General features: G+C 56.3%; 2 protein-coding genes across 3 annotated transcripts in view; both read right to left on the bottom strand.

Moving 5' to 3' along the window:
* LOC142819224 (cystatin-A-like) overlaps window positions 1-410 on the bottom strand; it is a 43,893-nt gene extending 43,483 nt beyond the window's left edge. Inside the window, exon 1 of the mRNA XM_089775486.1 lies at window positions 347-410. Coding sequence (XP_089631612.1) covers window positions 347-410 — 64 coding nt within the window. The remainder of the gene's footprint in view (window positions 1-346) is intronic.
* A 7,218-nt stretch (window positions 411-7,628) lies between these two features.
* Window positions 7,629-14,635, bottom strand: part of LOC142819216 (cystatin-A-like) — a 47,488-nt gene continuing 40,481 nt past the window's right edge. Inside the window, exon 3 of one of the 2 annotated variants that reach the window (XM_089772054.1) lies at window positions 7,629-7,754. In XM_089772054.1, the coding sequence (XP_089628180.1) occupies window positions 7,722-7,754 (33 nt within the window). In that variant the 3' untranslated portion in view covers window positions 7,629-7,721. The remainder of the gene's footprint in view (window positions 7,755-14,635) is intronic. The other variant, XM_089772057.1, reaches the window with a different exon arrangement.

Here is a 14,635-nt window from a genome sequence, read left to right as displayed (position 1 = left end):
GCATGAGACGATGCCACAGACAGTGGCTGACCCCACACACGTACAATAACTCTCTTTGTGCCTTCCGCTTGCTGATGGGCATCCCGCCCCCTCAGGCACTTCCCCTGCAGCCTCCTTACCAATGGGCCCGTGTTTTCACCACTTGTCGGATTCCTTGTGGATTGTCAGGTCAGAGGAACCGTCAGCTCCTTCAACTCCTTTTCCCCTACTGTTTTCTGCCCTGGGCCCTTAACTGTCAGTTCTCTGATTTTGCTAAAGTTTGCTTTTTGTAAAGTCCATTTGACTTACTTTGCTGATCTCGCTCCTTCCTTTCCTTCCATCACGAAATCCATCTTTTCCTACTCACTGTCACTCAAGCTGCCTTTCACCTTCAGATTCGGTACCGATTCCTCCCTCTTGTACAGCATCATGTGTAAAATGGCTGTGTCCCCCCCCCCTTTACTTTCTTTTCTTTCCTAGACCAAAACTTGTTCCCAGTACATACAAAGAACTTTGTGGAGATTTTGCCTTTTACTTCATTACTTTACCAACAGATGTCTGATTAAAGTCCCCCATTATTGCCAGGTCCTGTGTTTTGGTTATTTGTTTTTGGAATGATTGGGTGGTCCATAGTAGCCCCCCCCCCACACACACACATCAGTCTTATTTGTAGCCCTTGTATCTTTACACAGAAACTCTCAACTTGTCTGCCTCTCACTTCCTAGACCACGGAACCCTTATCCCTGTGAGTACACCTTCTTTCCAGGAGTGGAGATGCCTGTCAGTCACATGCTTTTGTGAGTCAGTGTTTCTGTGGGTATGTCTACACTAGAAAGTTAGTTCGAACTAACAGATGTTAGTTCGAACTAACTTTCCTAGGCGCTACACTAGCGCTCCGTTAGTTCGAACTTAATTCGAACTAACGGAGAGCTTAGTTCGAACTAAGTAAACCTCATTTTACGAGGACTAACGCCTAGTTCGAACTAGCTAGTTCGAACTAAGGGCTGTGTAGCCCTTTAGTTCGAACTAGTGGGAGCCTAAGGCTTCCCAGGTTTCCCTGGTGGCCACTCTGGACAACACCAGGGAAACTCTATTGCCCCCCTCCCGGCCCCGGAGCCCTTAAAGGGGCACGGGCTGGCTACTCACTTTGTGCCAGTTGCACGGCTGCAAGCACCTGTGCCTGCACAGCCTGCACCTGCCACAGGATGAGCCAGCCATCCGAGGGCTCCCAGCCCTCCACTGCTCCCCAGGACCAGCCTGGCGGCTCCCGGGAGCCTGCCCGGGGGTGCAAAAGGCGGGCGCCAGCCTGGTCAAGTGCGGAGATCGTGGACCTCATCGAGGTTTGGGGGGAAGCCTCCAATGTCCACGATCTCCGCACAAGCCACCGGAACGCGGCCGTCTACGGACGCATGGCTGCCAGCCTGGCCGCCAGGGGCCACCAGCGCAGCCGGGAGCAGGTGCGCTGCAAAATTAAGGACTTGCGGCAGTCCTACTCCCAGGCCTGCCTGCCAGGGGCCGACCCGGAGGCCTGCCCGCACTTCCATGCCCTGGACCGCATCCTGGGGGCTCATGCCGTCCCTGCCCCCCGGGACGTGATTGACCCCGGGGCAGAGGGACTGCTCCTGGACACCGAGGAGGAGGAGGAAGAGGGCTCTGAGAGCCAGGAGCCTGCCGCCAGCCTCCCCAGGACCCGGGACCCCCGAGGCACCCCACAGAGCCGCTCGCCTGCATCATCAGAGGCCAGGGAGGCGTCCACCTGTGAGTACCCTCGTGTTCCCCTTAGGTGTATGGGGGGCTGGGGCGAGAGGGAGCCCCGGAACCGTGCGCCTGGGCCTTGCCCACCACGGAGCAGCAGCTGGGGATCCTGCAGGGGCCCTGGCCTTGCAGAGGGGAGCTGGGTTTCACACACCTGGGCCCCTGGGGAAATTGACCGCTGGTCTTCTTGCACCACAGCTGCAGCACCTGGGCCTGCAGGGCGCACCACACCGCCTGCAGCAGCCGCCCGCGCCCGGGCAAGCAGGACAGCCAGGAACCAGGAGGACTACCAGAGGCGGCATCTCCGGTTCCTGGACCGACAGCTCCGTCTCCAGGACCACTGGGTCCAGGAGGACCTCAGGCTGCGCCGGAGGAGTCTGGAGGCCCTGGAGGAGCAGGGCCGTGCCCTGTGAGGCCACCTCCAGAGCCTGCTGGACCGCTTTCCATTTCCTCCTCCCCCTGCTCCCCCTCTTGCTCCCTCTCTTGCTCCCCCTCTTGCTCCCCCTGCTCCTCCTGCTTCTCCTGCTTCCGCTCCTGCTTCCTCCACACCCCCTGTCCCCTCTGCCCCCCCCTCCACAACCATTCCCCACCGACGCCCCCGGACCCGCAGTGTGGCGAGACGGGAGAGGCAGCCAGACTCCCACCCCTGAGCTTTCCTTTCCCTTCCTCCCTTCCCTCCCCTCCCCTTCCAGCTCCCTCGTCCCAGGTTTCCCCCTCCCTTCTCCCACCTTCATTCCTCCCTCCCCCCACCCCAGTTCTGTGAAATAAACAGATGTTTTTGTTTGAAAAACAGGTGTCTTTATTTGACAGTAGGTAGGGAGGGGAAAGAGGAAGGGGGGGTAGGGTGGAAGAAGGCCCCAGTGGGGCATGCAAGGGAGAGGTCAGTCCTCCTCCTCCTCCACCTGGAAGCTCTCCCGCAGGGCTTCCCGGATCCGGATGGCCCCCCGCTGGGCTTCCCGGACGGCGGCGGTGCGGGGCTGACCGTAGTGTCCAGCCATGCGGTCAGCCTCAGCCATCCAGGCTGGCAGGAAAGCCTCCCCCTTCCGCTCACACAAATTGTGGAGCACACAACATGCCGCCACCACAGGAGGGATGTTGTGCTCGGCCAGGTCCAGACGTTTGAGGAGGCATCGAAAGTGGGCTTTCAGTCGCCCGAAGGCCCCCTCCACCACGATGCGGGCCCTGGTCAGCCTGGCATTGAAGGCCTGGCGGGAGGGATTGAGGTGCCCCGTGTAGGGCTTCATGAGCCACGGCTGCAGTGGGTAGGCGGCATCCCCCACCAGGCAGACGGGCATGTCCACGTCCCCGACCCTGATGTGGCAGTCGGGGAAGAAGGTCCCGTCCTGCAGCCGCTGGCACACGGAGGAGTTCTGGTACACCCGTGCGTCGTGTGCTTTGCCGGACCAGCCCACATTTATGTCCCCAGCGGTCACACACGGCCTGTAGGATGACGGAGAAGTACCCCTTGCGGTTGACGTACCGGGACGCCTGGTGTTCCGGGGCAGGGATGGGGATGTGCGTCCCGTCGATGGCCCCCCCGCAGTTGGGGAAGCCGAGGGCGCCGAATCCCCGGATGACGGCGTCCGGGTCGGCGAGGCGGACCACCCTGCGGAGCAGCACCCGGTTGATGGCCTTGACCACCTGCGGAGAGAAACACAGCAAAGCGCCAATCAGTGGGGCGCCCGGGTGGCTGGGAGCGTGCGTGTCCTGGCAGTGCCCCGCGGCCCACTCCCGGAAGCAACCCCCCTGGCGGCGTGTAGTATGGCCGGGACAGCCCGACTCCTCCGGTGCGGGGCGCTTTCGCCTCCTCCCGCCCCCCCCTTTGTCCCTGGGGCGGCCCATCCCCTCCTCGCAGCCCCCCTCCCTCCCGGCTCGGTGGCCAATGAGCGCCGTACCTGCATGAGCACCGCTCCGACGGTGGATCTCCCCATGCCGAACTGGTTCCCGATGGATCGGTAGCTGTCCGGCATGGAGAGCTTCCATAGGGCGATGGCCACCCGCTTCTGGAGAGGGATGGCGGGTCTCATGCGAGTGTCCCTTCTTTGCAGGGCAGGGGCGAGCCACTCGCAGAGCTCCAGGAAGGTGTCCCTCCTCATCCTGAAGTTCTGGGTCCACTGTCGGTCCTCCCAGCGCTCCAGGACGATGCGGTCCCACCAGTCGGTGCTGGTGTCCAGACGCCAGATGCGGCGGGGCACGCCAGTGCCAGGGCGCTGCCGCGGCTCCTCCACGGCCCCCAGGGCGGCCAGGCGGAGAGGCAGGGGGCTGACGTTCCCCAGGTGGTGCCAGGCAGCCTCGAGCCATTGCTGGCAGGCTTGCAGCAGCAAGTCCAGAAAGTGCACCACAAGGTGCAGGGCGAGCCGTGGCTCCATGTTGCCACCTGCGGCGGTCCCCCCCGAAGGGAAGCACCGACACAGACGGGCACAGAGACCGACACTTTGCTGTCCCTCGGCGAGGTTGGCAAGCAAGCAGGAAAAGCTGAGAACGAGCCTCAGATAGCCTCAGACAGCAGCCACACAAAGCAACTGCTGACCTGATGCCCTGCCAGAACCGGTTTCAGCTGCCCTTAAATGCCCCCCTGCATCCAATCAGTGTGGACGCGCTAGTTCGAACTAGCAAAACGCTAGTTCGAACTAGCTTTTAGTTCTAGATGCGTTAGTTCGAACTAGCTTAGTTGGAATTAACTAATTCGAACTAAGGGTATGTCTACACTACCCCGCTAGTTCGAACTAGCGGGGTAATGTATGCATACCGCACTTGCTAATGAAGCCCGGGATTTGAATTTCCCGGGCTTCATTAGCATAAGCGGGGAGCCGCCATTTTTAAATCCCCGCTGCTTCGAACCCCGTGTAGCGCGGCTACACGGGGCTCGAACTAGGTAGTTCGGACTAGGGTCCTATTCCGAACTACCGTTACTCCTCGTGAAACGAGGTGTACCGGTAGTTCGGAATAGGCACCCTAGTCCGAACTACCTAGTTCGAGCCCCGTGTAGCCGCGCTACACGGGGTTCGAAGCAGCGGGGATTTAAAAATGGCGGCTCCCCGCTTATGCTAATGAAGCCCGGGAAATTCAAATCCCGGGCTTCATTAGCAAGTGCGGTATGCATACATTACCCTCCTAGTTCGAACTAGGAGGGTAGTGTAGACATACCCTCAGTTAGTTCGAACTAGCGCTGTAGTGTAGACGTACCCCCAGGTAATAAAATCAGCTCCAGGGCTGCATGAGACTCTAGCTCATCTGTGTCTGCAGCGGGGAGCTGTTGTGCTTTAGGGTGGAAAAATAAAATATGCCGAAAATGTTGCAGCATTTTCTTTTTATTTGACTTCATATTAAATGAACACTTAAAAGTCATGCACCGTGTTAATTATCCCTTCCATAACATTTTACACAAAATATATGATACTTGTTAACATCCAAACCAGCTGTTACAGTTTATTATCAACCTCCCCCTCCAAGGGTCTCATTCCACCCTGTGCACCCTTAGTCTCTCTGTGCTTGACCACAGTCCCTTCGCTGTCCTTTCTGCTAGTCCGCGGACACTCGGGCCGCAAGAGGGAAGAGAGTCCTGGTCTTCCCTCACTCCAGGTCTCAGCCCAGGACCCTAAGAACAGGCACAATAGCGACCTGTTCGGCCGGTGGGGGCCATGCTGCAACTCACCAGCCCACGGGCCTAATTCTGCCCTGTCCTGGGCTGCTTCCTTCCCTCTTGTTCCACTCACCTCACCGCCTCCATCGTGGCTCCATCGCTGGTGGACTTTCTCTCTCTCCTTCCTCCTCGGCGGCGCTCCTCCTCTCATCCCGCTCGCCTGCCTCCTTTGCCTAGCTTGCCTCACCGCTCCCTCCTCTCCTTCGCCCGGGCGTTCCCTTTTTAAAACTGACGCTCTCTCCTGTACAGTGGCATGCGCTGTCCCGTGGCCCAGCATGGCAGCCCAGGGGATCCCTGTGCATGTGTGTGCCACGGCCTCCGAGCACACCTGGCATAGCCACTTGTCTCCCGCGGTGCTGGGGCTAAACACCCTTTCAGTGCGGGGAGCGGGGTTTTCCCTGTCAAGCCCCATCACACAGGACCTCAATAGTGGTGCACAAGACAAAACTCCCTCCACTAATGGGTGGAATGGAGGTTGGGTGCAGAAGGGAGTTTGGGGTAAGGGAGACAGATGTGACCTGGGGCACTGGGCTGGGGCATTAAGGGGGTTGGATTGTGAGCTAGGGCACGGAATTGGGGTAGAGGAGGGGGTGCAGGGGTTTGGCTTGTGAGCTAGGGCAGGAGGGGACTGTGACAGGAGATTGGGGTGCCGGATCTGGGAGCAGATATGGGTACAGGAGGGGGGTAGAGGATTTGGGTGTTATGAAGTGGGGGGCAGAGGGCTGGGGAAGGGAGGGTCTCGGGTGCTGGAGGTTGGCTCTTCCAGGAGACTTACCAGCCAGCAGCTATTCCTGAATCTGCCTCCGTGCCTGCCCTGTCCCCGCACTGCCTGCAGCCTTGTGTTCTGTAGCCCTTTGTGCTTTGTGGCTGTCTGATTTTGAAACAGGCAGCTCCCACTGGCCAGTTTCTGGCCAGAAACCAGCTGATGAAATTGTTCTGGGGGCAGGAGCAGCTCCTAAATTTTCGCTCCTCCCCTCCAGACTCTCAGTTTTTAAAGAAGAACCTACCCCACAGCCACGTTTCCGAGCAGCGTGCGGGTGGGATGAGGCAAGTGGGAAGCCTGCCTGGGACTCCCTGCAGTGTCCACGGGCTAGATCCAGTGGCTTGGTGGGGTGGATGCAGCCCGCAGGCTGTATTTTGCCCAGGCCTGGCCTACAGTGTAGCTAGTCTGCTTACGTGATCGGAGCACAGAAAGACAACCAGTAATTTGTGACTTCTCTCAGGTTCTGTCACTGTCTGTGATGTTAGAAAAGTCATTTCCTCGCTCTGTGACTCAGTTTCCCATTCAGTAAAATGTGACTAATAATATCTAGCTCACAAGAGGCTGGCAGCCTCAGTGAAAGATTGAAGAAGTTATGAAATGCAAAACGCTTAATACTTCATAACACTTTTTTATTATTGTCATCAGTCACAAGCAGGTATCGTACTCTGAAAGAACCATTCAACAGAAACTATGTAGGCACCTACATCCCTGACACCAGGCAAAGGGTTCCTGTTTGTGCATCACTGGACACAGAGAGGCGCCTCGCCTGCAGCCCAGACTTAGGCACCTGTATCCGCTGGAGGGGTGGAGATGGGCATAACTCTTCTGTCCGCATCAGCTCCTAGAATGCTGCCTCTTCGTGGCTCTCCGTCTGAGACGCCTGCTCCTCCCGAATCATTGTAACGGGAACTTGGGTGCCTAGGTCAGGCTCTGTGGATCAGAGTGAGATGCCGTAAAAATCACAAATGCACCGTAGCAAATGCATGGAGCGTGGCAATGCCTAAGGCCTTCAGTGCATCCATGCCAGCTTTTAATTTTGAAAAGGACACGGGGTCCAAAGTGGACTCGTGTTGCCCAGGAGTGGTTTTGTCGGCTTATCACACCCCTGGTTTTCAGCCGTCAACTTCAAAGCATTTTGCATGGGTGGGTCGACATGCTTTTCCCACAGCACAGAAGGGGAAACAGACTCAGAGACCGTAACTTGCCGAAGGTCACAAAGGAAGGTGGCTGGTTAGCTGGATGTAGAATCCAAACCTCCTGACTTCCAGCCTCCTACCCTGGCTGCTGAGCCATGCTGCTTCCCCAGCTCACTGCCTGGCTGGAGCTACGACCAACTGATGAGCCTGATTCACAGCTCGTTTCTCCAGTGCGCTCCCTGACGGGCACCCGCTCTAGGCTCCCCGCTTCTCCGCCGTCACTTCCTTGGCTGGTGACATGTCCCGTTCCCTCCTTTTTTCCAGGGCTGTTTTCCAGGCTGCAGAGTTCCTTGCCCAGCAAGCCAGGTGCCTAAGCAGGCCAGTGTCTGGCTCTCACTTTCCCTCCAGGGCTCTGAAGAGCTGCAACGGCCAGCAGCGACAGTCATCACACAGCTCCTTCTAAGCCAGCACCTCTGTTCTTCAGGTGGAAGCAACACAGAGAAAACATTACAAACAAGAAAAGAACCTGCCCACCCTTGTGCACTTACCAGAGGTCACCCTGTCTCCAGACAGGGCTCTGGTAGGAGTCGGCCCTTCGAATCTCAAAGGGGGATTTCTGTGGTGACGAGTTCAGGACAGTCTTGGCTCAGGACTAGCAGGCCCACCAACAGGCCAAACCTCTGAGCACAAGACTGGCCGTACTGGGTTGGACCAAGTGTCCATCTCGCCCAGTGTCCTGTCTTCTGACAGTGGCCAATGCCAGGTGCCCCAGAGGGAAAGAACAGAACATGTGATCCTCAAGTGATCCATCCTCTGTTGCCCATTCCCAACTTCTGACAGAGGCAAGAGGCTCCATTCCTGGCCAGCCTGGCTAATAGCCATTAATGGACCTATGCTCCATGAATTTATCTAGCTCTTTTCTGAACCCTGTTAAAGATCTGGCATTCACAACATCCTCTGGCAAGGAGTTCCACTGGTTGGAGCCCTGCTGCAACCACCAGGTCTGGCAATTTCTTGGCCTTTCTGGCTATTATCAGCATTTTGTTCCCCAATCCGCAGCCATTGCAGCCTCCCTTGCCTCGCTCCGGAAGAAGGACAGCCCCTGACAAATCAGCAGCACTGCTGAGCGTGAAGAGGCCTTTGGCACCCTGAAGAGGATTCTGTCGCAGGACCCAGTGCTTTTTAGTCTGGATTTTGATAAGGGATTTGTGCTACAGACAGAAGCCTCTGAAGTACGGTTGGGGGTGTTCCTCTCACAAGAGGGGGAGGGAGACGAACTCCTTGCCTTGTATTTGAGTAGGAAGCTGTTCCGCGGGAGTGCACGTACTCCACGATTAAAAAGGAAGCCCATTGAGGCTCCATTATTATTTATTAGGTGCTCCCTTTGTCCTCGCGACGGACCATGCCCCTCTGCAGTGGCTACAGCGGATGAAAGACACCAATGCCCGCCTCACGCTGATACCTAACACTGCACCAATACGCCCACCCCGGGGAAGAGCCAGAATCCAGCCCCGGAGACCCAAGACTGTGTTTGCAGGAGGAGATTAAAGTGAATCAGTGCGGCCACCCGGCCCCACCCACAGGAAGCAGAAGGGCGGGGCCAGAAGTATAAAAGGAGGACCTCCCGCCTCAGTAGAAGCCCGGCTGTTGAGCAGGCCAGACACTCGGCCCAAGTTCCCTAGGAGGAAGGCCCCACTGAGCTGCCCTCGGCGGGAGGACTGGTCCGGGCTGCCATGACCGCTGCTGGGCCCTGACAACTGGGTGGGGCTGCAGAGACTGCTGCCAGGGCCTGAGGGTTTCCCTGGACCCAGAGCCCATGGACACGCTGCCAGCCCCTTTGCCCTGCAGCAGACCCTGCGGAGCTGAGTTGGAGCCAGGTAGGACCCCAGGAGGAATCGGGAAGCAGCCCAGGGGCAGCCAGCATGAGTCCGGCAGAGGAGACGGAGGTCAGCTGGGCGGCACGTTGTGGCCAGGATCCCCGCTGACCTGTGCCCTGGTTGGTGTGTTGCAGCCAGGATCCCCGCCAAGCAGCCCGCATGGCCACTGTTAGGGCCCTGGGCTGGGACGCAGTGGAGCAGCTGGGCCTGCGTCCCCCCTGCCACCCCTCACCTTGGGTGTCAGGATCCCCCAGTCGGGAGAAAACCCCCTCGCCTGTCGGCCCTCTGCCTGCAGGAAGACCTGACCCCTGCTTGTCTGCTGCTCCGCCCGGACCCAGGGCCTGGGCTCATAAACTGCTACTGGGCCTGTAGTCTGGCCCGAGATCCGGACTTCTGCTCCTGGAAGAGAGTCAGCCTGGTCTCCCGCTGACTGGAACCATTACCCCAAACTGGGTTGGACCAAGGGTCCATCTAGCCCAGTATCCTGACTTCTGGCAATGGCCAGTGCTAGGTGCCCCAAAGGGAATGAACAGAACGGGTCATCAGCAAGTGATCCATTCCCAGCTTCTGACACAGACTAGGGGCTCCATTCCTACCCGGCCTGGCTTAATAGCCATTGGTGGACCTATCTTCCATGAATCTATCTTGCTCTTTTTTGAACCCTGTTAAAGTCCTGGCCTTCACCCCATCCTCTGGCAAGGAGTTCCACAGGCTGACTGTGTGTTGTGTGTGAGGAAAAACTTCCTTTGTTTGTCTTAAACCTTCTACCTTTTAATTTCATTTGGTGACCCCGGTCGTTCTTCTGTTATCTCTTTCATACAAAATTGGCCTTTAATCTTGAGACTCTGGGGTGATCAGCAGACAATGGCCCTCTCCTCAGGGTATAGCTTCAAAAGACTGAGTTTGGGGCATCACTGGAAGTAGGGAATTTGCTTTCAGCTCCTCCTGAAGAGACGCCAGCCAAACCACTTGATACTCTGTCCCAAAAGCCCCTTGTTCTCTGGCACAGTATGCAGTACAGTCGGGAAGTTCTACTTCCCAGGCTTGATATCACATCTCCCCGTGTAGAGAGAAAATACAGTCCCAGCCCACAGTACTGTGTAGCCTTTGGGTTTAATACACTGGATTCCAAAGATACTCACACTTCATTCAGTGAGGCTTTTTGGGGAGAAGGCACGAAATTGCCATCTGTTAAAATCAGTGGTGGGCAACTTGTGGCCCATTGGAATTCTACGTGTGGCCCCTGAGACAGTTTGGTTCCTGGTGCGCACACAGGGTTGCCCGATTCTGCTGGGTTTTGTCCACATTGGTTTTTTCTTACTGGCATTACTGGAGTGACCACACGTACAGCAAGGGCACGTGAAGTGAGGTGCAGGCCGATCGCACACAACACTGATTGTAATTGCCAAGCGCTCCCTGTGCCGCCAGTTAAAGAGGGGCTGCTTTGCAGGAGGTACGGTCAGTGTACCCCTCAAATTCCAAGTGCCCAAGCGCAGACCACAACACTGCCCTAGCCCAAGAGAACATCTCGGTTAGCACAATCTTGTGGCTTGCTGGGCGGAAGGAGGGCCGCTCATGCAGCCACTCACGAGCCTAGGTTGCCCATCGCTCTGTTACGTCCTGCTGTATGGAACATCTCCTACTTCAGCCATTCTGTTTTGGAGACGCGGGAAGTGCTACATGTGCTCAGACGCCCCGGCAGGGTGACCTGTACTGATGGAAACACTGATCGTGGGGCGCCTGGGTTCCAGACTTTGCATCTGCCTAGACTGAGCACTAAAAACTCTTCTGTTTCCTTAAGGTGAAGCTTCAGGTGGAAGAAAAAGAAGGGAAGAAATTTGAGGTCTTTAATGCTGTGGAATTTAAAACACAGCTGGTTGCTGGAATAAACTACTTCATCAAGGTACAGGGCAGTGGGGAACAGGGTCTCAATTTGAATCTTATCTGCATAGTAATTAGTTAATTACAAAGAGCTGCCTGTGATTTGGCCCTTAGAATGAGTGCCGCAGGGTAAAAAGGGCTAAAAAGTACTAACTGTGTAAGCGATTACAGTTCCACCGCTTACTTGGTTAAACGGGCTCTGCGGGCTGCCAGCCCTGTGGGCTCCCAGCACCACCTACCTCACCAGCTGCTGGCAGCTCCAACACTGCAAGAGTTTAACCATTAACCAAAACTGATAAACATCAGCATATCAGACACCCAGTTAAACTGCTACATCCATATCCCAGAGGGACTGGGCTCTTTAAGAGGGAGTGGGGTGCAGCACACCTGTTACTCATCAGCCCTCCCTCAGTTGGGCTTAAAAGAGGGCCCTGTGCGGGATGGGGGTGGGGGCATATTGGCAAGTGAGAACTGTTTGAGACCAGGAGAGGGAGAGACCTGGAGAGTCTAAGGGGATACGGAGAGGGACAGGAAGCAGCAAGGAAGATCTGACAGGAGCTGCTTGGCAGAGAGCCGAGTTTAGAAGGAGACCAGTAGCTGTGAGCTGCTGGAGAGGAGCTGGGAACCCCCCAGACAAGCAGAAGTCTCAGGCAGCGTCCCCTTGTCCAAGGGGAAGAGCTAGCTCAGTCTGGGGAAGCTGAGCCTGGAAGGAGGTGAGGTCGGCTGCAGGCTGCCAGGGGTGGGATGGGCATGGGGAGAGCCCCAGGGGCACGGGGAGGGCAGCTCAGGTGAGCTGTCCAAGGGAGTTGCAGCTCCCGTTAGCCCCTGGCCATCCTGGTTTCACCTTTAAGAAATTCGGGACAGGGTGTGTGTCAAGCTCTCTACTTTGCTGGAGCCAGGATGAGAACCAAGCCCCTTCTCTTCCCATGCTCTGGGGGAGGCTTGAGTCACTGCCATGCCTGGAGAGCAGTTCTGTGCACCCGCCGAGGCTGCCCGCCCAGCCGGAGCATCTGTGGTTAACAGGGGTTATTCTTCAAAAAGAAGGTGTTTGTTGTGCTGTGCAGGAATCACACACATCCATGGCGATTCATTGCCAACCCTACTAGAACTCCCACAAACTCTGTGTCTAGCGCCCAAAGCCTCAAAGGTTTTCCGGCCTTTAGCTCCCACTGTACCCTAAATACCTCTGAGGCTCTGGGCCTGGGGCCCTGACACTTGGGTTGCCAGATGGTCTCCCAAAAAATACCGAACACGCGGGCTAAAAATTTGTCAAACAAACAAAAAAAAAACCCATCCGATGCCCAGCCGGAAAAACAAAAAGTACTGGACATTGCACGTGTCCGGTATTCTCTGAATTTTTTACCAGACAGAGGGTGCAAAAACCGGACTGTCTGGTAGAATCCCAACACCTGGCAACCCTAGTTTTCACAGCAGTGGGAAATGATACAGGCAGAGGCAGGCAATATTTGACTCAGGGTACGTCTACACTACAGCGCTAGTTCGAACTAACTTAGTTTGAATTAGTTAATTCGAACTAAGCTAGTTCGAACTAACGCATCTAGAACTAAAAACTAGTTCGAACTAGCGTTTTGCTAGTTCGAACTAGTAAGTCCACATTGAGTGGACTCTGAACAGGGCTTAAGGATGGCCGGAAGCAGTGCCGGCAGGGCATAAAAGGAGGACTTAGAGCATGGAGATGCTGTCTCAGGCTAGCCGAGGGCTGCGCTTAAAGGGTCCCGACCCCCACCCCGGACACACGGTTCTAAGGCGTGCCCCGCTTGCAAAGAAGTTCTGGCTTGGAGTGCCCTGAGTGCCCACACTGGGCACATCACACCACTCGGCCATCAGCCCGGCTGCACTTGCCGCAGGCTGCCATCTGGGGAGAGGGAGTAATTGGGGGGCTGCAGGAGAGCTTCCACCCCCAGAAGCCCGCAGAGCCAGCCCAGTCCTCCCCATCGGGGGCTCGTACCCCATTCCTCCCTCACCTCCTTCCACTTACCCCTCCCTAGCCCCCCTTCTTATTGATGTACAAAATAAAGATAACGTTTCTTCCAACATTGACTCTGTCTTTATTGAAAAAAACTGGGGGAGACTGGGAAAAGGAGGTGGGAGAGGGGAAGAGAAAGGCTGGGAGAGGGGAGGGCAACTAACATGATCAGGGGTTGGGAACAGGTCCCAGATGAAGAAAGGCTACAGAGACTGGGACTGTTCAGCTTAGAAAAGAGGAGACGGAGGGGGGACAGGATAGAGGTCTCTAAAAGCAGGGGTTGGGTGGAGAGGGTGCATTCAGAAAAGTTCTTCCTGAGTTCCCATAAAGAAGGACTAGAGGACACCAAAGGAAAGGAATGGGTAGCAGGCTTGAAACTAGTAAGAGAAAGTTGTTCTTCTTGACAAAGCAAATAGTTAACCTGTGGAACTCCTTGCTGCAGGAGGCTGTGAAGGCTAGAACTAGAACAGAGTTTAAAGAGAAGTTAGATAAATTCATGGAGGCTGGGTCCATGGAGTGGTATTAGCCAGGGGGTAGAAATGTGTCCCTGGCCTCTCTTTGTGGAAGGCTGGAGATGGATGGCACGAGACAAATGGCTTGGTCATTGTCTTCGGTCCATCCCCTCCAGGGTCCCTAGGGTTGGCCGCTGTTGGCAGACAGGCTACTGGGCTAGATGGACCTTTGGTCTGACCCAGTACGGCCATTGTAAGCTCAGGGCTCAGTGTCGGGGGTCTCAGTGGACCCCCTTGATTTTCATGCACACCTGGTCCTGGGTGGCCAGGCTGGCAGCTCTCCTGCCCTAGACGGCCACTTTCCTGTGCCTAGTGCGGAGATCGTGGACGAGGTCCACGATGTCCGCACTAGCCCAGGAAGGTGCCCGCCTCTTGCGGTCCAGGGCAAGCTCCCGGGAGCCGCCAGCCTGGTCCCGGCAAGAGGGGGTGGGCTGGGGGGCATCGGGTGGGTGGCTCTGTGCCGTGCCAGGTGCAGGGTCTGCTAGCTGGGTGCTGGCAGGCTTGCACCTGGCACGGGCACCGTAGCCAGCCCGTGCCCCTTTAAGGGGTCCGGGGCCGGGAGGGGGGCATAGAGTTTCCCTGGTGTTGGCCAGAGTGGCCACCAGGGAAACCTGGGGAGGGCTAGCCTCCCACTAGTTCGAACTAAAGGGCTACACCGCCCCTAGTTCGAACTAGCTAGTTCGAACTAGGCGTTAGTCCTCGTAAAATGAGGTTTACCTAGTTCGAACTAAGCGCTCCGCTAGTTCGATTCAAATTCGAACTAGCGGAGCGCTAGTGTAGCACCTATTAAAGTTAGTTCGAACTAACGTCCGTTAGTTCGAACTAACTTTGTAGTGTAGACATACCCTCAGACAGTAGCTATGCAGTGACAAACACTGAGATTCAAACAGTAAAAACTTCATTGTTAAACCACAAATGGTCAATGTGACTCTCACAATGGACAAAGTCCTAAACGCTAAGTTCTCAAGCACCCTGGTTCTCTCTGGGCCTGTGTGTAACTCAGTTGCTATGAATGGAAAGATTTTTGTCATCAGTCAGTGAATGGACAGTGCTATTGAGGTTTGCTGGCGTCTAAGGATAAGAGTCTGCTCCCTCCGAGTCC

Source organism: Pelodiscus sinensis, chromosome 1 (assembly GCF_052426305.1).
Source record: "Pelodiscus sinensis isolate ZL-2025 chromosome 1, ASM5242630v1, whole genome shotgun sequence".
In the NCBI taxonomy this organism is placed as follows: domain Eukaryota; kingdom Metazoa; phylum Chordata; order Testudines; family Trionychidae; genus Pelodiscus; species Pelodiscus sinensis.
Note: the sequence above shows the minus strand (reverse complement) of the source record. Positions and strands in the feature narration are given on the sequence as shown.